This window comes from Heterodontus francisci, chromosome 38 (assembly GCF_036365525.1).
Source record: "Heterodontus francisci isolate sHetFra1 chromosome 38, sHetFra1.hap1, whole genome shotgun sequence".
Lineage (NCBI taxonomy): Eukaryota > Metazoa > Chordata > Chondrichthyes > Heterodontiformes > Heterodontidae > Heterodontus > Heterodontus francisci.
Window position 1 is genome coordinate 16680402 of NC_090408.1, and position 24944 is coordinate 16705345.

At 42.5% G+C, this 24944-nt stretch overlaps 1 protein-coding gene across 5 annotated transcripts in view; it reads right to left on the reverse strand.

The window, feature by feature from the left end:
- Positions 1–10946: 10946 nt before the first annotated feature.
- znf710a (zinc finger protein 710a) overlaps positions 10947–24944 on the reverse strand; it is a 40815-nt gene continuing 26817 nt past the window's right edge. For 3 of the 5 annotated variants that reach the window (XM_068017738.1, XM_068017740.1, XM_068017739.1), the window contains exons 2-5: positions 22526–23969; positions 18978–19169; positions 15825–15999; positions 10947–11575 (exon numbers count right to left, since the gene is read on the reverse strand). In XM_068017738.1, coding sequence (XP_067873839.1) covers positions 11361–11575; positions 15825–15999; positions 18978–19169; positions 22526–23932 — 1989 coding nt within the window. In that variant the 5' untranslated portion in view covers positions 23933–23969 and the 3' untranslated portion in view covers positions 10947–11360. Of the gene's footprint in view, positions 11576–15824; positions 16000–18977; positions 19170–22525; positions 23970–24944 lie in introns of those variants that run through there. The other 2 variants (XM_068017741.1, XM_068017742.1) reach the window with 2 other exon arrangements.

Consider the following 24944-nt stretch of genomic DNA (forward strand, 5'->3'; position numbering starts at 1 on the left):
CCCAGCTTCTCCAACCTAACCTCAAGCTAAAATCCCAAATTCCTGGAACTATTCTGGTAAAATACCTCTGCAACCTCTCAAGGACCCTCACCATCCTTCCTAAAGTGATGACCAGAACTGGATGCAATATTTTAGTTGTGGTCTAACCAGAGATTTATTAAGGTTCAGCATAACTTCCCTACTTTTGTACTCAATACCTCTATTTATGAAGCCCAAGAACTCAAATGTTTTATGTAAAACAAAAAATGCTGGAAATATTCAGCAGGTCTGGCAGCATCTGTGGAGAGAAGCAGAGTTAATGCTTCAGGTCAGTGACCTATCAGAGTTTTTCCAGCAGTGCTCCCCCACATACCCCCCAAAAAAACCTTTCCCCATTCCATGTGCTCGCACCCCCACCCCCAGCAATCATACTCCCTCTCGTGATCATCAAGCTCCTCAACCTCAAAGCTCCAAACCACACTCTACGCAAGCCCTCCTCATGATCACTATCTTGAGCATCAGGAAACCTACCTGCATCTGGACTGTGGCCTCTCCTGGAGCATTCCCTATCTGACATGGAGCCAAGCCAGAGAATCAGGCTGGCTTCTGAGCAGGGAACCTGTTTAAAGTAAAAACACACATACACTGCACAGTTTTCAGAGAAACCTGGACTTCCAGGTCTCCTGACCAAAACTCTCTCGCCCCACTTGGAAATCCCACCCCAGAAAATATTAGCATCTTGGCTTCTCCTAGAGTTCTCTCATCTTCAGGCTGTTGTTTCTTTGTGTCTCCTCTTCTGTGTTCTCCAAATTCTTGATGCTTCTCTATCCTCCTATTTCTGCCCTTCCAGGTTCCACTCTGCATGACAGGGATGGCTGCAGCCAACAGCTGTCAGCTGCATTTTCAGTAGTGGGTTTTAGGGAAAATGCAATTCCCAGTGGCTCTCTTGCCTCCCCTTCACCTATGACTTGCTTCTCCATCATATCACCTACAGAGTCCAATGACCTCTCCCCTTCCTACCACATCTTCTGCATTAGACTACCCACTGGAGCATTGGTATCCCTCACTTCACTGTCACTCAATTCATCATTAATCCTCCATCAACTCCCCACTAAAAGTAAGTTTTTTTTTTATATTCGTTTGTGGGATGTGGGTGTCCCTGGCTAGGCCAACATTTATTACCCATCCCGAATTGTCCTTGAATGGAGTAGCTTGCTAGGCCATTTCAGAGGGCATTTTAAGAATCAACAACAGTGCTGTGGGTCTGGACTCACATGTAGGCCAGAGTAGGTAAGGACAGCAGATTTCCTTCCCAAAAGGACATGAGTGAACCAGATGGGTTTTTGTTTTAAAAATATTTGACATCTGGCTCGTGGTCATTAGACTAGCTTTTTTAAATTCCACATTTATTAAGTGAATTCAAATTTCACCATCTGCCGTGGTGGGATTTGAACTCCTGTCTCTACAGAATTAGCCTGGGCTCTGGATTACTAGTCCACTGACATTACCACTATGCCACCGCCTCAGAAACTCTGGGCTGGATTTTACCAGCCCTCTGGAGACAGGCTGGGAGGCAGGAGGCCTTGCAAAATGGTAGTGGAAGGCATTGGGAGGGAAGCCTGATGTCTACCCACCGCCATGGGATATTCTCAGGAGCGGCAAGCGAAGCGGGATGGTAGCCTGCCAATTAAGGGTCACTTCTCACCCCCGCTGGCATTTTACCAGCAGAAAGGGCGGCACAGTGGCGCAGTGGTTAGCACCGCAGCTTCACAGCTCCAGGGACCCGGGTTCGATTCCGGGTACTGCCTGTGTGGAGTTTGCAAGTTCTCCCTGTGTCTGCGTGGGTTTTCTCCGGGTGCTCCGGTTTCCTCCCACAAGCCAAAAGACTTGCAGGTTGATAGGTAAATTGGCCATTATAAATTGTCACTAGTATAGGTAGGTGGTAGGGAAATATAGGGACAGGTGGGGATGTTTGGTAGGAATATGGGATTAGTGCAGGATTAGTATAAATGGGTGGTTGATGTTCGGCACAGACTCGGTGGGCCGAAGGGCCTGTTTCAGTGCTGTATCCCTAATCTAATCTAATCTAAAGGGGCTGCCATGGTGCATGGGGAGACTGCCAGGTAACCCCGGCAGCCTCCCAGTAGGTTGCCTAGGGGAAAGGCATCCTTTATGGCCACTCTGGCCCATGAGGGGCCCCCCTGCAGCGGCAAAGGCTGCCCCTGTGGTTATGACATCGCCATTGGAGGGTGCCCACACCCACCCGACTTAGCAGGGCCTGCCTTCCTGGCCCCAGCATGGTAAATTTAAAAAAAAATCTTGCCTTCAAGGGTGCCTTAACGTAGAGGTGCCCTCTTCTTCCTACACCCTTAGCAACAGCCAGCTCTAGCACTGGTGTGGCAAACCTACTGGCCCTCTGTTTAGGCTGCCACTTCTGGGAGGCAGGCCACCATCCTCAATTGGATGGTAGTCCCAGCAGTGGCCTCTTAATTGGCTGTTGCTGGTAAAAATGCCACCCAGGGTCCTGCTGCCCACCTGGGCTCGGATCCTTCTTTCCGTCCCAGCAGGTGGTCAATCCGGGCTTTCATAAATTTCCGGCCTCTGTCTATCCACTTTACAGAAACCTTGCTTGCCTTCAAAATTCATCTTAATTGGTTTCTTAAATCACATTAGAATGGGGAAAGACACCCCAATTTTGAAAATTTGATTTTGTAAAAAAATAATTTTTGAAAAGCCATTATTAAAAACTCCCAGTTTAATACACTTTTTGAAGTCACAGAGTCGTACAGCATAGAAACAGGCCCTTCGGCCCACCGCGTCCATGCCAACCATAATGCTTATCTATACTAATCCCACCTGCCTGCATTAGTTCCATATCCCTCTGTGTCTTACTCATTCAAGCACCTGTCCAGATGCCTCTTAAATGTCGCTACTGTTCCTGCCTCCACCACCTCCTCAGGCAGCTCATTCCAGATACCCACTATTTTTTGTGTGAAAAATTTACCCCTTTGATCCCCTTTAAACCATCTCCCTCTCACCTTAAATCTATGCCCTCTAGTTTTAGTCACCCCTACCATGGGAAACAGACTCTGGCTATCTACCCTATCTATGCCTCTCATAATTTTATATACCTCCATCATGTCCCCTCTCAGCCTCCTTCGCTCCAGGGAAAACAGACCCAGCCTATCCAATCTCTCTTTATAACTCAAGCCCTCCAAACCAGGCAACATCCTGGTGAATCTTCTCTGCACCCTCTCTAGCTTAATCACATCTTTCCTGTAGTGCAGCGACCAGAACTGCTCACAGTATTCCAAATGTGGCCTAACCAATGTTGTGTACAACTGTAACATGACGTCCCAACTCTTGTACTCAATGCCTCGGCTGATGAAGGCAAGCATGCCATACGCCTTCTTCACCACCCTGTCTACCTGTGTTGCCGCTTTCAGGGAACTATGTACTTGCACCCCAAGGTCTCTCTGCTCAACAACACTCCCCAGGGCCCTGCCATTCACTGTATATGTCCTGCCCTGGTTTAACTTCCCAAAATGCATCACTTCACACTTGTCTGCATTAAATTCCATTTGCCACTCCCTTGCCCACTTTCCCAGTTGATCTATTTCCTGTTGTAACCTTAGACAACCTTCTCCACTGTCCACTATACCACCAATTTTGGGGTCATCTGCAAACTTACGAATCAAGCCCCTTACATATCGTAAGTCTACTTCTCACAGCCCATTTAAAAATAAAACTCTACATGTAAAAATATTGCATCTACAGGCACTTCCCATCTATAACACTATGCTCTCTTGTGACATGTGTGTCAACTTTTCCACATTTATAATGGATACTGCCTTTAAACTTGCTGTGCAATAATTACACCCTCCAAGAAATAGCGACACTGTCATGTCTGTTTTACATTGTAAAGAAACTGGTGTTCCAAGTTTGTTTCTCAATTTCTGCATGTTTTGTTATTTAACTTTTTTTAAAATATAGGAACAGTATTAGGCCACTCAGGCCCTCGAACCTGTTCCACCATTCAATTAGTTCACATCAATATCTTAACTGTCTATCCACCTCGTAACCCTTATTACCCTTGCATAACAAAAATCTACCAATCTTAGTTTTCAAATTTTCAATTGACCTAGCCTCAACAGCTTTTTTGGGGGAAAGATATCCATCGAAGTGTTTCATCTGAATGACCTAGCTCTAATTTTAAGATCATTCCCCCTTGTTCTGGACTCCCCCGCCGGAGGAAATCATTTCTATCTACACTATCAAATCTTTAATCATCTTAAATACTACAATTTGTTCATCCCTTAATTGTCTATAATCAAGGCACTGCAAGCCTGTCCTCATAATTTAACCCTTTTAGCCCCAGTATTATTCTGGTGAATCTGCACTGCACTCCCTCCAAGGCCAAAGGTATCCTCGGTGTGGTTCCAAGAACTGAATGCAGTACACTAAATGGAGCCTAACCAGAGCTTTATATAATAACTTCCAACCCTTTGTATTCCACCTCCGAACCAATTCCCTACTCATGTCAATAGGTTGTCTACAATTCCATGTCAAGTCTCTTATGTAGAACCTTATCGAATGCCTCCTGTATGTCCATGTAACTAACTTTTATAGAAATTCCCCACAGCAGAAGGTGGAATTTGAAATTAATTAATAAATCTGGAATTAAAAGCTAGTCTAATGATGGCCATGAAACCATTGTCGATTGTTGTAAAAACCCATCTGGTTCACGAATGTCCTTTAGGCAAGGAAATCTGCTGTCCTTACCTGGTCTGGCCTACATGTGACTCCAGACCCACAGCAATGTGGTTAACTCTTACACGCCCTCTGAAATGGCCGAGCAAGCCACTCAGTTATACCTAACCGCTACGAAATCGATAAAAAGGAATGAAACCGGACGGACCACCCGGCATCGACCTAGGCACCGGAAACGACAACGGCAAACCCAGCCCTGTCGACACTGCAAAGTCCTCCTACTAACGTCTGGGGGCTTGTGCCAAAGTTGGGAGAGCTGTCCCACAGTCATACTCACAGAATCAACCTTACAGACAATGTCCCAGACACTGCCATCACCATCCCCGGGTATGTCCTGTCCCACCGGCAGGACAGACCCACCAGTGGTGGTGGCACAGTGGTATACAGTAGGGAGGGAGTTGCCCTGGGAGTCCTCAACATCGACTCTGGACCACATGAGATCTCATGGCATCAGGTCAAACATGGGCAAGGTAACCTCCTACTGATTACTACCTACCGCCCTCCCTCAGCTGATGACTCAGTACTCCTCCATGTTGAACACCACTTGGAGGAAGCACCGAGGGTGGCAAGGGCACAAAACATACTCTGGGTGGGGGACTTCAATGTCCATCACCAAGAATAGCTCGGCAGCACCACTACTGACCGAGCAGGCCGGGTCCTAAAGGACATAGCTGCTAGACTGGGTCTGCGGCAGGTGGTGGGGGAACCAACATGAGGAAAAAACATACTTGACCTCGTCATCACCAATCTGCCTGCCGCAGATGCTTCTGTCCATGACTGTATTGTTAGGAGTGACCACCGCACAGTCCTTGTGGAGACTAAGTCCCGCCTTCACATTGAGGATACCGTCCATCGTGTTGTGTGGCACTACCACCGTGCTAAATGGGATAAATTTCAAACAGATCTAGCAATGCAAAACTGGGCATCCATGAAGCGTTGTGAGCCATCAGCAGTAGTAGAATTGTACTCAACCACAATCTGTAACCTCATGGCCCAGCATATCCCCCACTCTACCATTACCATCAAGCCAGGAGACCAACCCTGGTTCAATGAAGAGTGCAGGAGGGCATGCCAGGAGCAGCACCAGGCATACCTCAAAATGAGGCGTCAACCTGGTGAAGCGACTACCCAGGACTACTTGCATGCCAAACTGCGTAAGCAGCATGCAATAGACAGAGCTAAGCGATCCCATAACCAACGGATCAGATCTAAGCTCTGCAGTTCTGCCACATCCAGCCGTGAATGGTGGTGGACAATTAAACAACTAACTGGAGGAGGTGGCTCCACAAATATCCCCATCCTCAATGATGGGGGAGCCCAGCACATCAGTGCGAAAGATAAGGTTGAAGCATTTGCAACAATCTTCAGCCAGAAGTGCCGAGTTGATGATCCATCTCGGCCTCCTCCGAAGTCCCTAGCATCACAGATGCCAGACTTCAGCCAATTCAATTCATTCCTCGTGATATCAAGAAACAACTGAAGGCACTGGATACTGCAAAAGCTATGGGCCCTGACAATATTCCGGCAATAGTACTGAAGACCTGTGCTCCAGAACTTGCCGCGCCCCTAGCCAAGCTGTTCCAGTACAGCTACAACACTGGCATCTACCTGGCAATGTGGAAAATTGCCCAGGTATGTCCTGTACACAACAAGCAGGACAAGTCCAACCCGGCCAATTACCGCCCCATCAGCCTACTCTCAATCATCAGTAAAGTGATGGAAGGTGTCATCAACAGTACCATCAAGCGGCACTGCTTAGCAATAACCTGCTCAGTGACGCTCAGTTTGGGTTCCGCCAGGGCCACTCAGCTCCTGACCTCATTACGGCCTTGGTTCAAACATGGACAAAAGAGCTGAACTCCAGAGGTGAGGTGAGAGTGACTGCCCTTGACATCAAGGCAACATTTGACAGAGCATGGCATCAAGGAGCCCTAGCAAAACTGAGGTCAATGGGAATCAGGGGGAAAAAACTCCACTGGCTGGAATCATATCTAGCTCAAAGGAAGATGGTTGTGGTTGTTGGAGGTCAATCATCTGAGCTCCAGGACATCACTGCAGGAGTTCCTCAGGGTAGTGTCCTAGGCCCAACCATCTTCAGCTGCTTCATCAATGACTTCCCTTCAATCATAAGGTCAGAAGTGGGGATGTTCGCTGATGATTGCACAATGTTCAGCACCAGTCGTGACTCCTCAGACACCGTGTAGGTCAGAGCCTAGGAATCCTGCAGCGAGTAACTCACCTCCTGACTCCTCAGACACCGTGTAGAAATGCAGCAAGACCTGGACAATATCCAAGCTTGGGCTGATAAGTGGCAAGTAACATTTGCGCCACACAAGTGCCAGGCAATGACCATCTCCAACAACAGAGAACCTAACCATCTCCCCTTCACATTCAACGGCATTACCATCGCTGAATCCCCCACTAACAACATCCTAGAGGCTACCATTGATCAGAAACTGAACTGGAATAGCCATATAAATACCGTGGCTACAAGAGCAGGTCAGAGGCTCGGAATCCTGCAGCGAGTAACTCACCTCCTGACTCCCCAAAGCCTGTCCACCATCTACAAGGCACAAGTCAGGAGTGTGATGGAATACTCTCCACTTGCCTGGATGCGTGCAGCTCCAACACTCAAGAAGCTTGACACCATCCAGGACAAAGCAGCCCGCTTGATTGGCACCCCATCTACAAACATTCACTCCCTCCACCACCGACGCACAGTGGCAGCTGTGTGTACCATCTACAAGATGCACTCAGCAATGCACCAAGGCTCCTTAGACAGCACCTTCCAAACCCGCGACCTCTACCAACTAGAAGGACAAGGGCAGCAAATACATGGGAACACCACCACCTGCAAGTTCCCCTCCAAGTCACACACCATCCTGACTTAGTTTAGTTTAGAGATACAGCACTGAAACAGGCCCTTCGGCCCACCGAGTCTGTGCTGACCATCAACCACCCATTTTATACTAATCCTACACTAATTCCATATTCCTACCACATCCCCACCTGTCCCTATATTTCCCTACCACCTACCTATACTAGGGGCAATTTATAATGGCCAATTAACCTATCAACCTGCAAGTCTTTGGCATGTGGGAGGAAACTGGAGCACCCGGAGGAAACCCACGCAGACACAGGGAGAACTTACAAACTCCACACAGGCAGTACCCAGAATTGAACCCGGGTCGCTGGAGCTGTGAGGCTGCGGTGCTAACCACTGCGCCACTCCGCCACTGTGTGCATCCTTTAGTAGCAACCCCTATCCTGATTTTTATTTTGCTATTTAAGTGTCTAGAGAACACTTGACTATTTTCTCTCATTTGATTGTTGATCCCAATTCTTTTTTTTACTTTTTTCCTAACTTCTGTGTCATGCTCTCCTCTGTTGTCTGTGCACTTAGTGTATGCTTTTTATTTTGTTTCAATTTGACCCTTATCTCTTTATTCATTCGTGGTGTTCATTTATTGGCTAGTTTGTACCTTTTTTTTGAAAATACATTTTCCTGAACAGAGGATATATGGAATGTCCGACAGAAAGTGGCAGAAGCAGACTCCATAAGCACTTAAAATAATGTGACTAACCATAAAGGAACATTGACACCTCAAGTGGATATTTCTTTCAGAGAGCCAGCCCCAAGCTCAATGAGCTCCTTATAAGTGGGAAAATTCTATTATTGTATAACCATGCACTCCAACCCAAAAGCAAAACTAAGTGCCTCACATGACTGACACAAACCTTGAATGTTGTACATTGGCCATCCAATCAAACCAACAAATACCATGCTCAAGTTGTGGTGTGCGATTTAGTTTTTCTCTGCCAGTCAGTAATGGTACCACAATTAACTTCAATATTCCCAGGGTTAGAGGGACAAACCTTAGTCAGGGTTCTGATCACTATCCACTAACCTGCAGGGACTTATGATGGATATGACCCAAATATAGTAAAGGATATGGTTGAAACATTCTTCTTGGAACTATATCGCTGCTCTTTCACTGTCACTGGGTCAAAATCCTGGAACTCCCTTCCTAACAGCACAGTGTGTGTACCTACCCCAAATGGACTGCAGTGGTTCAAGAAGGCAGCTCACCACCACCTTCTCAAGGGCAATTAGGGATGGGCAATAAATGCTGGCCTGGCCAGTGACGCCCACATCCCATGAATGAATTAAAAAAAATCTACCATGTTATCTAACTCCTCAAAAAATTCAACTAGGTTCATTAGACATGATTTATCCTTTACAAATCCATGCTAGCTCCCTCTAATCAGATCATGTTTGCCCAAATGCTCATTTACTCTGTCCCTAATAATATTCATGCAACTTCCCCGCCACAGACATTAGACTAATAGGCCTATAATTTCCTAGTTTTATCTCTCTTACTCTCATTAAATATTGGAATGACTTTAGCATTTTCCGATTGAAGGGAACAATTCTGAAAGATCATGACTAGCTCATGTACAATTTCCTCACCTACTTCCTTGGCCATGTGAGCCGCATGGAAGATGGCAGGATCCCCAAAGACACATTGTACAGCGAGCTCGCCACTGGTATCAGACCCACCGGCCGTCCATGTCTCCGTTATAAAGACGTCTGCAAACGCGACATGAAATCGTGTGACATTGATCACAAGTCGTGGGAGTCAGTTGCCAGCATTCGCCAGAGCTGGCGGGCAGCCATAAAGACAGGGCTAAATTGTGGCGAGTCGAAGAGACTTAGTAGTTGGCAGGATAAAAGACAGAGGCGCAAGGGGAGAGCCAACTGTGCAACAGCCCCAACAAACAAATTTCTCTGCAGCACCTGTGGAAGAGCCTGTCACTCCAGAATTGGCCTTTATAGCCACTCCAGGCGCTGCTTCACAAACCACTGACCACCTCCAGGCGCGTATCCATTGTCTCTCGAGATAAGGAGGCCCAAAAGAACTTCCTTTAATATCCTGGAGTGGAAACCATTAGGTCCTGGGGATTTGTTTAACTTTAGTCTCTATTTTCTCCAGTACTTTTTTAAAAAAAACCTCAAATCCAGTAAATCCCTTCCTTCGATTTACCGTTACTTTTCCTCGTACCATTGGTACATTCTCATAGTCAACCATGAAGACTGATATAAAAGTATTTCGCAAGTTGCCATTTCCTGATTTTCAATTACAATTTTACCTATGTCTGTCTTTAAGGGGCCCACAATACTCCAAGCTATCCTTTATCTCTTAATATGCTTGTACAAACCTTTAGTGGTGACCTTGATATCCCTTGCATGTTTTTTTCACATAGTCCCTTCTTTTGCAGCTCTTACCACTTTGTATCCCTTTGCTGTTCTTGATTATATCTTAATCTTTGGGATCTCTGCTGTTCTTTGCATTTGTTATTAGCTCTTTCTTTGGGTTTTATACTATCTCTCACTTCTCTTGTTGACCAAGATACACATTCATTAAAAATGTGTGAGTTTAAAATGAAGACTGAATTACATCAGCATGCCTGGGTCCAATTTAGTGATGCAATCTGAGATACTGAGTATACTGTACAACCTGAATTCAGCCAACAGCACCACATGTCTGGGCAAAATATTCAAGCCGATACTTTCAAGTTAAAAACTTTAATGACTGCATTAAAAAGGCACAAAAGACACAGGTCAATCTAATTTTTATTGTAAAAATCTATATTTTGTGTTTAAACCCTTATTTTAGACATTAAAAATCTCACTTATTGAGAAGGTGAAAATTTTTCAAAAAGCATTTGGAGCAATTTGTGGGTACATCACCACTCAATGGCTAAACTGAGTAATTATAGCTAAGTTTATATAGCTGGTTTCCAGTATAAATTGACATAGGAACTATAGTTGAAAAATGTGAGATTAAAAATGTGACAAGAACAGGAAGTAAGGCTTTGTACATAGCAAGTGCACAATGTTTAATAATGCGAAGATAGATGCAGCCTCAACTCCAGTGCGATTACAGCTCCACAATCTCTCCACCTCACACTCTTCTCTGCGCGCCCCCCACCCCATTCTCTTGTACCCTCTTCCCACCATGCACATATACATCCCCCTCACACATAAATACACAAGCACCCTTCCCTATCGTCCAACACGGGGGCATTCGCTCGCACTTTTAGGATCTGTTACTCTTTATTCATCCCTAAAAAAACTTAAATTGTTAAATTTCAAGTCATTGTCCAAAAAGAAAACACTTCTGTCCACACAAACATTAACTTTAAACAGATTTGTTATTTTATTGCTATTGTAGATGATTATATAGTCCAGTAAGAAAATAAATCCACAAAAGCCACTCCACAATGTAATTCAATGAATTACTCCAATTGGATGTGTGTATATATACAGAACCTTTTTTTTTGAAGTTACATTTTACACAGTAAAGACCAACATAATTTTGGTAGTAGTCATCTGCTTTGGTCCAGAATAGACCATCTTTAAAAGAAAATTCTCACAGAACCCTGAGATTAGTAACGTGTAAAATGAATTCACATTACAATGTTTTTTGTGAAACATATGCTTAAAGTTGGAATGTAATTTTAAAATCTGCAACTGCAGCATTAATAGAAAGCTATGCACAAATAACAATGGTCAAAGCACAGGATCAATTTTTTTGGCTTCACTTCAGTTATGGTTTTAAGTCCATTCCATACCTTTCAGCTTCTTTCTCAAAATTAAAGTACATATCTTTCATACTTTCTTCATCAGACATTTTTGTTGAGTCTGAAGTGTCATCAGCAGCTTTTCGCCCACCTGTGAAATCAAAAGAATTTTCTTCATAGTCATCGATGTCTCCTTGCTGATTTTCCATGCTTTCAGAATGTCCAATATCCAACAAGCTTTCTGTTAGGTAGGGGTAAAATGTCAAAAGATAAAGAAACAGTGGGATCACAATAGCTTTACAGTGAAAGCACATTACAAACACTCAAAACTACAGGGAACATTGTTCAATAAAATACAAAGAAGGATAATCAGAGAAGGTGGTTTATAAAGACACAGAAGGAAGGAAGTTTAACACAAACCAACAAGCTTTCTGAAATTAATTCGGAGTGATTATTTACACAGTAAGCACATCAGCTGCCTTTCCCCACGGCTAGGGAATGATGGAAAGCTTCCAGTAAAAGATAAGGAATGAGGGGAGAAAACAGCCCTCTGTTTAATGTTTTTGTGGAGGTTACAGTTGTGTGATACTATTCCATTTTCAAAAAATATTTTCCTTTATCTACCCACTTGACTGGTCAGGGGTCTGCTGATTCACCACCCCACACTGAAATAGGCACACACTATTTCCTCTGTAGGTGGACCATAACTTGAGGAAAGCTGTGGCCTCTCAAACCATCTTATTTTACAGTATCAGTCCACACTCAATTTGATAGTATTCAAATGACTTACTACAATGCTGCAGATGAATCCTACAAACTCCTTGCCCAGGGCGAATATCCAGTACTAGTCAGACACACTTGGCTAAGTATCCCAAAACAATACACTCACCAGACTTTGTTCTGCAATACTTAGTTCAGCCAGGAAGACAAACTTGGGGCTCGAGAGGCACACACAGCCTCATCCAGCATTGTTCACTAACCTGTGACATTGAATGACCACATAAACCACTTTACAGCTTAATGTCTCCAGCACACACCAGCATCTCACATTGTAGCAAAGCTTTGATAAAGCATTGAAGTGCCTTTAGATCACATGTTCAAGTCCTGCAGTGCAGCTTGCACCCAGAACCACCTGACAAATTTTACCCCGATCAGCTGGGGAAGGGGAAAGAGTACCATCTATATAGTTACAAATAAATTTTATGAGGGGAAAAAATCTCCTGCCACATGCCTCTTCACGCAACTGTATCAATCATACTAGACTGCAAACTGAGCCACATTCATCCCCCAGCAGAGTACCTGGTATTTGAGGAAGCCATGTCCCCCCTGAAAAAATATCAGTGCAAAGCGTCTGGGGAATGAAGCAAGGGACAAGGAAAGCTCCAGCTGTGAGTGACTAGTACCAATCTTACTGCATTAGTTGTGAACAAATGTTCCAAAACTGATGACATGGGCCCAACATACATGTCTATCTGACGTGATCCACTTGTATCCTGACTACTTCACAATTTTGCAAAATTGGAAACTGCATTGGCAATGAACAGTGTCAGCTTCACGCAATCAACATGACTCTCACCCAAGTCAGAAGGTTGTGGGGTCTCAAGACCCACCATAAACCTGAGCTCAATCTAAGATGACTCTTTGATGCAGCAGTGGAAAAGAGTCAAAGCTTCTGTCTTTTGGAGTATTAAATTGATTCCCCGTGACTGCATAGGCACATGTAAAAGATCCCACGGCACAATTCAAAGAGGAACAGGGAGTTTTCCTGGTGTCCTGGACAGCATTCCTCTTTCTGACACTATCAAAAATACACTATCTGATCATTCATTTGCACTTAAGCGACAATGATTTTTAGCCTTTCTTTCTCCAATTTAAATATTTCCTACAGTTAATCTGGGCAAGGTTGTATTTATCTCATGATAATATGTTTTTTCCTCAATCAAGAATGCTCATCCTTGACTTTCCTATTCTTACACTGAATCTAATTATATTGTGGTCACTACTTTCCAAGTGTTTCCCTACTTTCGGGTTATTAAAGCTGCAGCTTAATACTTAAAACCAAGCAGTGTTATCATCTTTGCCAGAGTTGCAAACCACTGAGAACACAGTCTTGAAAATACCACAAAGACAAAATACCTCAACTTTCTCATCCTAAATATCTCCCCTATTGTAATCAGTTTTGGAATCACTAAACTCTGTCACATTTTAATTTGTCTACAAATTTCCTCCTTGATTCCACTGTATTGTGATTGCTCGCTATTCTTCAGCTCGATACAAAAAGGATTGAGGACTACTTCTCTATTTAAAAGCTTCTGCTCCAGTGCTGTGACACTGTCTGTAATTACTAGTGCTACCCAGTCCCTCCTCTTAAGCATTTTCACAAACAGGCAGCAGGTTTGACAATGTAAAGATCCAATGGCACTATTCAAAATACCAGCAAGGTCGCCCAATGTCCGACCAACATTGCTCTCTCAACCAAGATCATCTTAAAAAAAAAATCAACATTTTCTGATTGTGAAACCTTCCATGCATGAACTGAGTACTACATTTGTCTGCACAAGCAATTGCATTTCAAAGTAACTCAATGCCTATGAAGCACTTTGAAACATACTGAGGACATGATGCTGCACTATATTAATCCAAGCTCCCATCTGGTTCCCTATTCCTCCCCAGGTAATGTTGACCAACTTCTGTATTGTTTACTGTTCCTATTACATCATGGAGGGCAGACAGGAAAGTCGAGTTGAGGCCACATTCAGATCAGCCATGGCTCGAGGGGCCAAATGGCCTACTTCCACACCTAATTTGTATGATAGTATGACTTTCTATTGTAATAAGGAATATAGCTCCCAAATTTCTATTTTCTGTGCATTATTATACAAACATTTTAGCTTGGTTCCTTTGGTCTAAGCAGACATTTTTTCTCACATCTTGAAGAATTGACTTATTTCTGCATTTAAAGCCATGAACACACGTATGCAAACACACAACACAGCTGCCCGACAGCAGACTGTTCTTGAAACAAGGATTATTCATCGAGGGGTGCAGAAAGGAAGCAAGAATGACTCCTGTCTGAAGACTCCAGTAAACATCTCTCCAATCTTCCGAGCTACATTTGTCTAACTGGGAGTATGTGGAGATGATCATCACTAATTACTATTTAATCTTAGAGGTTTCCAACAGGAAGCAGCTGTCAACCAAGTAAACCACTCCATGATTCAGAAGAGCACACCCAAACAACTAAGCTCCCTCAAATATGACTCAATCTAAATATCCCAGATCCAAGAGCATTTTCCAGCTGCTGGATCTCACTTCTCCATTAGTGCCCCTCCCAATTTTTCTGCCCCCTCTTCTGAAGACAGTCACTCTGTTCTCTCAAGCTACTTCCCTCATGCACAACCTCGTCAGAATCTATTGGACATTGTGTCATAGAAAGCATCACAGCAGGGACTGATCCTGAACTCACAGCAGGGAAGTACATACACTTCCCACAGAAAATCACTGGAGTGAAAATTAGTGAATCATTAGGAGTGAAAATCCTGGTCTATTTTCCATACGTTGCATCACAGCATTCCACTGCCAACCCCTATAATTCAGCTCCCCAGTTGTAATTTAGCTGTTTCAGCACAAACTATGAACTAAACCAGAATTTCTGACTTTATAGGGCTGAATGCCAGTGACTGCCTGTTAAGATCCAAGATTGCTCAGTGGACTGAAGAGTATTAAAATAAGTTAGCGTTAGCAATACATGAAAACATGAGGGGGGGGGGGGATGGGGGGCCAGCACAGGAGGCTGCTGAGAAAGAGGCGATGGGTTGCCAATGAGAGAGAAGGTGCATGGGTGGCTGGTGAGGGAAGGGTTGGGGGGGGGGGGGGGGCGTGAAAACTGGTGACTGGTGGTGGGGGGTGAGGTTGGGGGCAGGAAATGGATAGCTGGAGAGAGAAAGTGGGAAGGGGGGACGGGGACATGGATGGCCAGTGAAGGGGAGGGGGTGGAGTGTGGGAAGGAATGAGAGAAAGTAAAAAGAGGGGAGCAAAGACAGTGAATCTTATATAGCACCTGATAGCTACTGAAGTGGTGAACAGGGCAGCCATTTTGGACACAGCAATATTCCATCAATCTAGCGCCAGCTGATCTGTTTTTTGACAATGTTGGGAGAAGAAGATATGCTAAGTACTATGAGATATTATTTATCTGAAGGAAAATACCTCCAACAATGGAGTACTTGCTAAGAACTGCATTGGAGGGTCAGACTACTGATCAGCTTGCACCATTGGGGCTCCTGATTCAGAGGCAAATGCACAAAACCAATTTGTAAGTAAAACAAAACATAGATTAAAACAGCAACTATCTGAACACCTCAAAAATCATAAACTGCATTATTTTGTGGCTTTGCTAAAAGATGGCAACGTAAAACTCCCTGGAGTAATTAAGTGCCTCAACTATAATTAACCTACACAACGACTATGAGGAAGCACGAATGCTATACCTTGTCCATCGAGAACGATGTCCATGACACCATGCTTGACCTTCATGTGCCGGCTTAAGTTCCCTTTGAGGGTAAATTTGCTTGAACAGTATGGGCATTTAAAGGGCTTACTGTCTGAATGAAGATGCATGTGACCCAGCAGATTGTACATCCGATTGAACTCTTTTCCACACACCTGAAAGAGAGAGAACATGAAAACCCCCATTAATGTCATTTAAAGCTGAATTCCCCAAATTAAAAGATGCCAAAGGAGGCAATCCACAAACAGGACTAATCTTATTCTTTGCTTGCAATACAGAAAGTATTTCTCCTCCCACCTTTACTCATTTTCTATTTGATTGGCTTGTATCCAACAGGACTAAGCCATTGTCCTGTTCAAACAATGAGTTGTACTAAATGTTACTGATTCATGTTGAACTGCTACAGCATCTTTGAATGTTAAACTTTATGCACTGCAACATACCTAACGGTTGAACTATGAACTCACTACAGAAAGTATTCTAAAATGAAAGACACTGGCATATTGTCATTAGTGCTAAAAATAATGATACTTAATATAGGAATATACAGGACCAGAGAAAAGGCCTAGTGATCTATCTGACTAGTTCAGACACTCTGCTCCCTCCTTTCTTCCCTCACACCCTCAATAGAATAGTCCATTGCCACCTATGGTACGAACTCATGTAATGAATAGCCATTACAGCAAACTGCCCATGGGTTTCTGCTGGACTGGTGGATCTGTAAACTTGCAGGAGCCAGTGATTCAAGAAAATAAGTGAATTGTTTTTAAATAAATGTGCTTTTTTAAAATCCATTCCTGGGATGCGGATGAGATGGGCAAGTCCATAGATTGCTCATCCCTAGTCAGTGGGCTTTCTGTAGCGATGGTTTTGTTTTTAAAACATCAAGTGATTTGCTCAGGGTGTTCCTCACGTCAAAAGCCACAATCTTAAAGAAAATAGAACAGCAAATGTAATCAAAATCCAAGTTCTAACAATAGCTTCTATTTGTAAACATAAAGTTCAAAACTGCACACCAGCCACACAGAAGTAATTTATATTTTGATTTCTGCTCACTGAGTGCCAGCAACAGCTCCCAGCTGTCACTGTCTGCAATGGTGGATTACGAACTACCAAACTACTTACTCAAGTTCATCAACTACAAAGTATTGTTTCATAAGGAAATTTCTGTGACTAGTATAGCAATTTAGAACTGTATCAATATAAAGTACTAGAAAATGTTTAGATTTCAATTACATTTGCTGTTTTGCTATTTTTTGAAAAACTTGTGAATTTCAAAAGTGAGAAATAAAATGCTTATCCACCTTTGGTACCCAGTGCCCTTTGCAGTGTTCCCAGCTGAGTTACTAAATGGGCCCTGTATAGAGCACATCCATAATGCACCTCAGCACCAATCCCAAAGGAACACCTACAATTATACCAATGGTGCGTTTCTAATCTCATAGTTGCCACCCAAATGGCCTTAAATTTGTCAAATTAATGCAGTGGCAAATTGTGACCTGATACAAGGAGCCAGATCCAGACTACCCTAACTCATTTCATACTGGCACATTAGCTTGAGTTGAATTTGACTCAAGTCACCAATTAAAAAAAGGACAAGGTAGCATAACAAATGCAGGAACACAACACCACCCAAACACCCCCCCAACCCTAATGTAATAAAATAGTTCCACTCCCACCCATCGAATCCTTCTGTACCATCAGACGTTTTCCACCACTGCACCCTCCCCCACCATATTTCACAACCCAAAAAACCGAGCTAAGAAATCATAGAAAGAATGCTGCGTCAGGGACAGACAATGGACAAAGTTGGGGAAGACACAGCTACATTTAATAAGAAAATAACATTTTTCAACAATCCTTATTTTTCAAACGTCAATGGCCATATTTACCCAGCACCATCTAACACTTTCCATAAGAGGAAAGGTTTTATATCCAAAACCCTCAGCTGAAAACCGTCCTTTGGCTACACAACATTTAAAATCAGACATCTAGCATCAACCTCTACAGTCGTGCATCTTGTAGGGTAATAAAATAACAGGAACCCCACAAACTTCTAACAACTGCCTCCTCATATGTGCATGCACCCACGCTCCCCTCTCCCTTGCTCTGCTGCCAACATAATGCTTTAATTTCTGGATATTCTGCCCACCTCTGCCCAGACTGGTGAGTTGCCTTTGAGCATCCAATTGGCATTGCAGAAAAGGGGATCGACTGAAAAATCAGCTGATTTCTTCTATAGCGTCTCTGATTTTTACAAAAATTGTCTGCATTTTTACCCAATAACTTTTCCAAAGTGCAATAGGCAGCTTTTTTTCCCCCCTGTAAACTTTTTTCACATTTTGGGGAACAGCATGATTCTCTCTCACTGGCTGATTATGTCCCTGAACTTAAAAAAAGTCACGATGATGTGAAACTATGGGGAAAAATTCATTCCGCAGCTGGTTTTTCAATCAAAGCAAAGTGAGCGAAATGGGAGAGGAGGGAGAGAGAAGGAAATTGCATAAAATCTAAGGGAGGAGAAAGAACATGTGCAAAAAGCAAGGAGCAAGAGCCAAAGACAGAAAAAGTGATAGGTACACACACTACTTACACAAAAGGGAGGAGTGAGAGTCAGAGATAAACCCAAAAGTATAGCAATACCAAGGGAAAGAGTCTAAATTACAACGTGCTTAAATTCTTCTTGCATGATTGTGGGCAAGAAGGCCTTTGGCTGAATACATTTCCAAGTCACCTTTGGGACTATGTGTAGGAAAGCTGGCTGAATTTGACAGTTGCAGAGGATCAGTCTCCTGCTCCATTCCAGATACCCTACTCAAACTAAACCACTGACTTTCAAAACCATCAAGTGGCATCAGGGTTAGAGTTTGAGGTAATTTGAAATGGTTCGCTAAATCTCAATCTCCTCCATTTCTCTTGGCTCCCCTGAAAATGTAGCTCATCCTGTTTCTGGTCAGCACAACGAAAAATACTTTTCATTTTAACTCCTTTAAACGGGAATTAGCTCATCACTATTAACTTGTTCTAATACTACACCTACTTGAAACCTGTACCTCAACTATACATCTTGCCCTCAGCATTATTAGTGGATAGAAATTGCAGAGAATACCAGTATGGTATCCTTTTCTCTTACCTTACATTTAAATGGTTTGACTGGTGAATGAACAATCATGTGGGTCTTCAAAGTCTGTTTCTGAACAAAAGTTTTAAAGCAGATGTGGCACTGATAAGCACGGACACTGGTATGAATCAGCATATGCCTCTTCAAGTTTGCTTGAAGGGTGAATTCACGCCCACATACTTCACACTTGAACTCTTTTACTCCCTGATGGAGGGGAAAGATGCAGCAGATGAGACTGCGTCTTTATTACATAGAATCATTTGTTACTTCAATTAAAATAACCACAATCAGTAAACTTAGGTCATTTTGAAATACAAATCAATTTACTCCTGAAAATGAAGATATGATGATACAATGAAATCAGAGCTACAAAATAGAAAAGGGTAATAAGAAAAGCAAACTGATGCATTTGCAAAGGATAACATTTTAAAAAGTACCTGCAAAGTAGCTACTACAGTTAGCAGTATTGAGTAGAGTGCAAGGGAGTTAAATGCATTGTAACGTGGGGCTGAGAAACATATTGTGTCCACAGCACCCATACAGTAATTTGTTGATTCCAACCATCCCACCAAATCTTGACCATGTTATTCGACACAGCAATGAGAAAGTGGAAAGCCTGTCACCTCGGCTGACTGTGCACCTCAGTAGATAACAGAAACGGGTTCTTTGCCGGAGAATGCTGGAGTAGAGGGAAAAATATAACCGCCCCAAGGAAGCACTGACCTATTTTTGGATCGGAAATGAATGCTAACTTGATTGCAGCCAGTTGCCTACAAGAGAATGGTTTGAAATTATGCTGAGTCAGTTGAATTCAGAAATACTGATGCTGAACATGGGAAAAATAAAGCTACCTGAAATGCGCAGCATGAATCCAACACGAGACAGCTTACTATAAAGTTCATTAGCTCAAAAGAATGACTGCTTGCAAAATCCTTTAACTTCCACACAAGTTATTTATGAAAATTTAAACAAGTTAACTGTGCTGCTGATAGAACCCTGGATGAGGGGGAAAAAGTACAATCAGATCTAGATGTAGTGGGGAATGGACCCACACTTGGTGCACTGTAGATGAATTTTGTATTTTGCATGTGGCTGGGATCAACACCATGCAAGTACACTATGCAAGGCTCTGAACTGGAGTCTGTTGAACAGGACAGATACCTACATATTATAGTACCAGAGTCTCATAAAGGTCATAATCAACACCATGAGATTAATAGGGCATTGGGATGTATGCAATTAAGTTCCAATATAGAACAGAAAAGCAGTATAATGCCCTTATCTACAGTACTGTGTCAAGTTTTGGTCCCCTCACATGATGGGTGAAATAGAGGCCTTGGAAAAGATTAGGAGGAAGGCTACTAGCTACAATCTAGTAAGAATGCTAACTATTTTAAAAGCCTTTAATTAAGTGTCGAGTCTTTTTAATCCAGAAAAGGGTAGACTTTGAGGATATTCAACTGAGTTATTTAAAATAATGAAGGGACTAGACTGTGCCTGTGTGGATAGACTGTCTTGAATTAAGTTAGGGAGAAGCAGGGGACATGCATATAAACTTAGGGAAGCAAAGAACTATGTTAGATGTCAGGAGGTTCTTCTTTTCAAGTCATCAACCTTTGGAACAAGTTGCCAGCTCATGCAGCAAGTTCAGATTCACTGCAGCCATTAAACAGGGAGCTGGAGGAGCTCCTGACTCAGGACGATAGAAACGGTAGATTGGACGTTGAGTGATGCTTGTGATCATTATGGTGTTGAGAGTTCATTTTGATCCATGTTCACAGATCAGAAAGGATTTTTTGAGATTCCACACCCTCCATGACATTTTCATTCATCATCTGCATTTCTAACAGCTTCACCCATGAACTTTCCCATTCAACTATAGCAGATGCAACACCTGGCCATTACTTCCTTTGCACGCAATTTTTTGGTGCTCTCCTCCCACTTTTTCTACCAATTCATATGTACTTCCTCCAATGTAGAAATGCCATACTCTGCTCACAGTGCTGTCTCTATAATTAAAGGAGATACAATTCAGAGTTTGTCAAACATCTCAGTTCCTGCTGCATTTATGAAGCTGGCCACCCCATGGGTCACCTCTTTAACTCGCCTCCCACTCAGCTTTTGATCTTTAGACTCCTACAATGCTCAGGACTTTTTACTCAGAGATTTGCTTTTGTGGGCACTGTGCAGCCCTCTGACCTGAACCTTGAATGTTAATACTGTAGCTGTCTCCTTCAATTCCCTGTCTGTTTTTCCCAATTGCTTTCTAGTTTGCTACCTTCCACTTGAGGTTTGTTTAAACTCACTTTTTGTCTTCCACATGCCTGATTAAGATCAGGCTGATAAGTGTACATGTCATCACGATTTTTCACCTCTACTTCATTTTAAATCTATGCCTAAATTATTAAAATGATTAGCAGCTGCTCATTGCACTAAATGATTATGAAACATTCAAAAGTTATTGCACTTAGCAATGACCTTGACGCTCAACTTCTCATTTTGACGACATCCCTTTTCAGTTCTGATGAAGGGTCTTCACCTTAAAAATTCACCTTGATATTCTTTAAGCTGTACGATTTCAACATTTTCTATTTCAGCATTTAAAGCTACTTTAATGACATTACAACCAAGAGAAGGCGAGTAGTGCCAGCTGGATTTGATGGCTCGGTTATATTCCACCCCCCTTATTCCTCCTGCTCCCGATCCCCTGAAATGACTGACTCATATTGGAACACAATTTCACAGGCAAGGTAACCAAAACATAAATAAATTATAGCATAGAACTGGGTTGGGGGGGGGGGGGGGGGGTTGCTGCTGCGGGGGGTTAGAATTTCAATACCCGCACAACATATTAGAGTCTTTTATTTTTCCAAGGTTACTGCATGCAGTAAAAACACTACAAAGTAAGAAAAATCTTACTGTAAAGCTATACTGCATCTTCATTCTCAGATCCAATTATATACAGTATTAGACTTAGACTGTCGTCATTGACACTTAAATGCTAGGTTTAGTTTCACCACAAAGAACCAATCTGAAAATAAATCAGACGTTATAACCAAATTAAGTTGATAGTATTTCAAGCTTTTGCTGAGACAGAATGATCACTAAATATGGCATTAGCTAGCAGGACCAAAATCGACAGTTCCATTTCTGCAATGTCAGTGTCCTCGATATTGTGGTTGACCTAGTTGTTCACATTCTGAAGAAATGTTCAACTATTGAATTAGCAAAATTGCTTTAAAAACCAACATGCTACTTCAATGCTATTTAAATAGCCAAACGTTCCCAAATGGCTTATGCAATATTAAATCCTCTACCATGACCACATTTCAATGGAAACAATTAAAGCTCGAGTCAATGAGAAGTGAGTTTGCACACTTTCTAAAAGGCAGTCAGCTAGATTAGGATAAAAGAAACAGCATTACTACAATGATCATCAAGAAAAACATTTAAGGTTCATCCACTTTCAGTTTTATTCCCAAGGAACAGCCAATCTTTACCGACAGGAATGCCTTCAATAGCAAATATGATTTAGTGACAGAAAAGGTGGGCAATCTTACCTTGTGTGTAAGTGAATGCTGCTTCAGGTGATGAGGCTGGGTAAATTCCATACCACATTCAGTGCAGACATACGGGCGGATATTCTGATGTTTCATCATATGGTTCTGAAGCTGACTTCGGTAACTGAAAGTTTTGTTGCACTCTGTGCATTCATATGGTGTGGGACCTTGATGTGCAACAAGGTGTCTTTTTAGTTGAATGAGTGTCACAAAATCCAATCCACATTCAATACAAACATGACACCTGCCATTTTCATGCTTTGCTTCATGGGCCTTCAGCTCACTAGGATAGGCAAACCCACGTCCACAGACTCTGCAGCTGTATGGTTTGATGTCAGTGTGCAGCAACATGTGCCGCTTAAGATGGCTTGTCTGTGTGAAGGCTTTGTCACACACCTCGCACTTGTGTGGTCGAATGCCTTCATGAGTAAGAAGGTGCATCTGCAAATGACTTGGCTGCTTAAAAAGCTTGTGACAGTGTTGACATTCATGTGGCTTAATGCCACTGTGGCCCAATATGTGAGTGACCAAGTTATATTTGGAAGTGTACGATTTTTCACATAACCGACACTGCCATCGTTTCTGCCCTTCCCCAACATCGATACAATAGGAATCATCAATCTGTACATTAATATCCAACCGATCTATTTGAGCTCTCCTGTTTCGATCCTCCTGCTGAGGAGCAGGTATCTCTGTTTCATATGCTACTTGGCGTTGCCATACAAAGTTACGGTTCTCCCCAGTCACTGACTCTTCTGGAAACTGTTCTTCCATTTGGCCTAAAGTTGGTGATTTATTTGTTTCGAAATAACTGCTCATTAACATTTCCCCTTCCATGCCAACCTTCGCCTGATCAGCAGAGTTACAATGGAGGTTTTCCTTATAGTTTGGAGGAAAGGCAACAGTCTGAACATCTTGAGTCCTTTCACGAAGAGGGCGATGCATTTGTTTCCTTTTGAAGTTAATGATGTCAATCATTTTTATTCCATTTCTGTACAGAACACTATTGGACTGATTCTCTGCATCATACTCTGTCTCAACAATTTCTTCCTTACAATTCTCATCATTTTTTTCAGCATGCACCAGCTTCACGGGCTGCCGTTTCCTCCTCCTCGCTTGTCTTTCGAAAGTTATAAAGCCATTCTCCACTTCTAAACTTTCCTCCTCTTGTTGTTCAAAACATTCTGATGTGTTAATCTCATCCAATCTAGGGCTTTGTTCTGTTGTCATGTGTTCAAGTGCAGCGTTCTTATTAATTGATGCATCTGGCATATGATAAATTCCATTCTCTCTGAACGGAAAGTTAAAAGGGCCATTCTGACCAACAAGCCCCAAAGTAGTTGCTTGTGCAAAGCTTAGTATCACAACAGGATCTGTTTGAGTTCCAGTATTTACAAGGTGATCCATGACTTTCAATGCATTACCAACGGTTCCCCAAAGATATCTAAAAAGGTTAAAGACAGAAATATACCTAAAAGTTACTTTTTTCTTTTATTGTTTTCAATTGGCTTTAAAAATTTCAGGAATAGTAAGAGTTCCTTAGTTTTAGTCTAAAATATACACTACACATTTCAAAACTCTCTACATTTTCCAATAAAAGCAACTTAAGCAAACTAGAGCCATCTCATAGGGCCTGCAAAACAACTGAAATAAAATTAAGTGTACAAGTCTCTCAATTTTCCAGCCAAGTACAAGTTATGCATTTTGTAATGCGAATTTCTGAAATTGTTGCAACTGTCAAGACTAATTATGCTGAATTATACAAAAATGCTCATTATAAAGAATGTCACTAAATGCCCCAGCTCCCAAAACAGGATTGAAGATGTAACTGATCTGAAGTGTAATTGCCCATTATGTTTCAGTTAGTTGTGCATTTGCCTCTACATTGGAAGGTTTTGTATTGCAGTCCTATTTGCTCCTATGCTGAGTACAGGTACGCGTAATGTCAAAGAGGTACTATTCATTACATACAACGATGATCTTTTCCGCCTTTTCTGTTGGACATTAGAATACCTTGTGCTCGCTTCTTTAAATTGGGGGTAATAACAGTGTATTGCTCACTGTTTCCAGGAATACCTCCTGAAGACCCTGCTTTCCCACAGGATCCCAAAGTGAATATATTAAACTGATTTGAGTACTAATTTAAAATCTAGTGATTTATATTTTCTCCTTCTAGATCTGAGATACAGTTTGATTTCTAGAATTTGAAGTTTCTGAAGCATAGACCATACCAGTTAGATTGCAAATCAGAAAGCATTAACATGGAGAAAACTGGGCCATTTATTTTGGGAAGGGAAGCAGACATTAAAAAAGCTCTATTAGGAAGGGAGAAAAAAAAACAGAAATTCTACTTCCACCATGGCTAATATCATCTAGCTCATTCCCACTTCACAGTCTTCAAGTTAAAGGATTAAAAAAA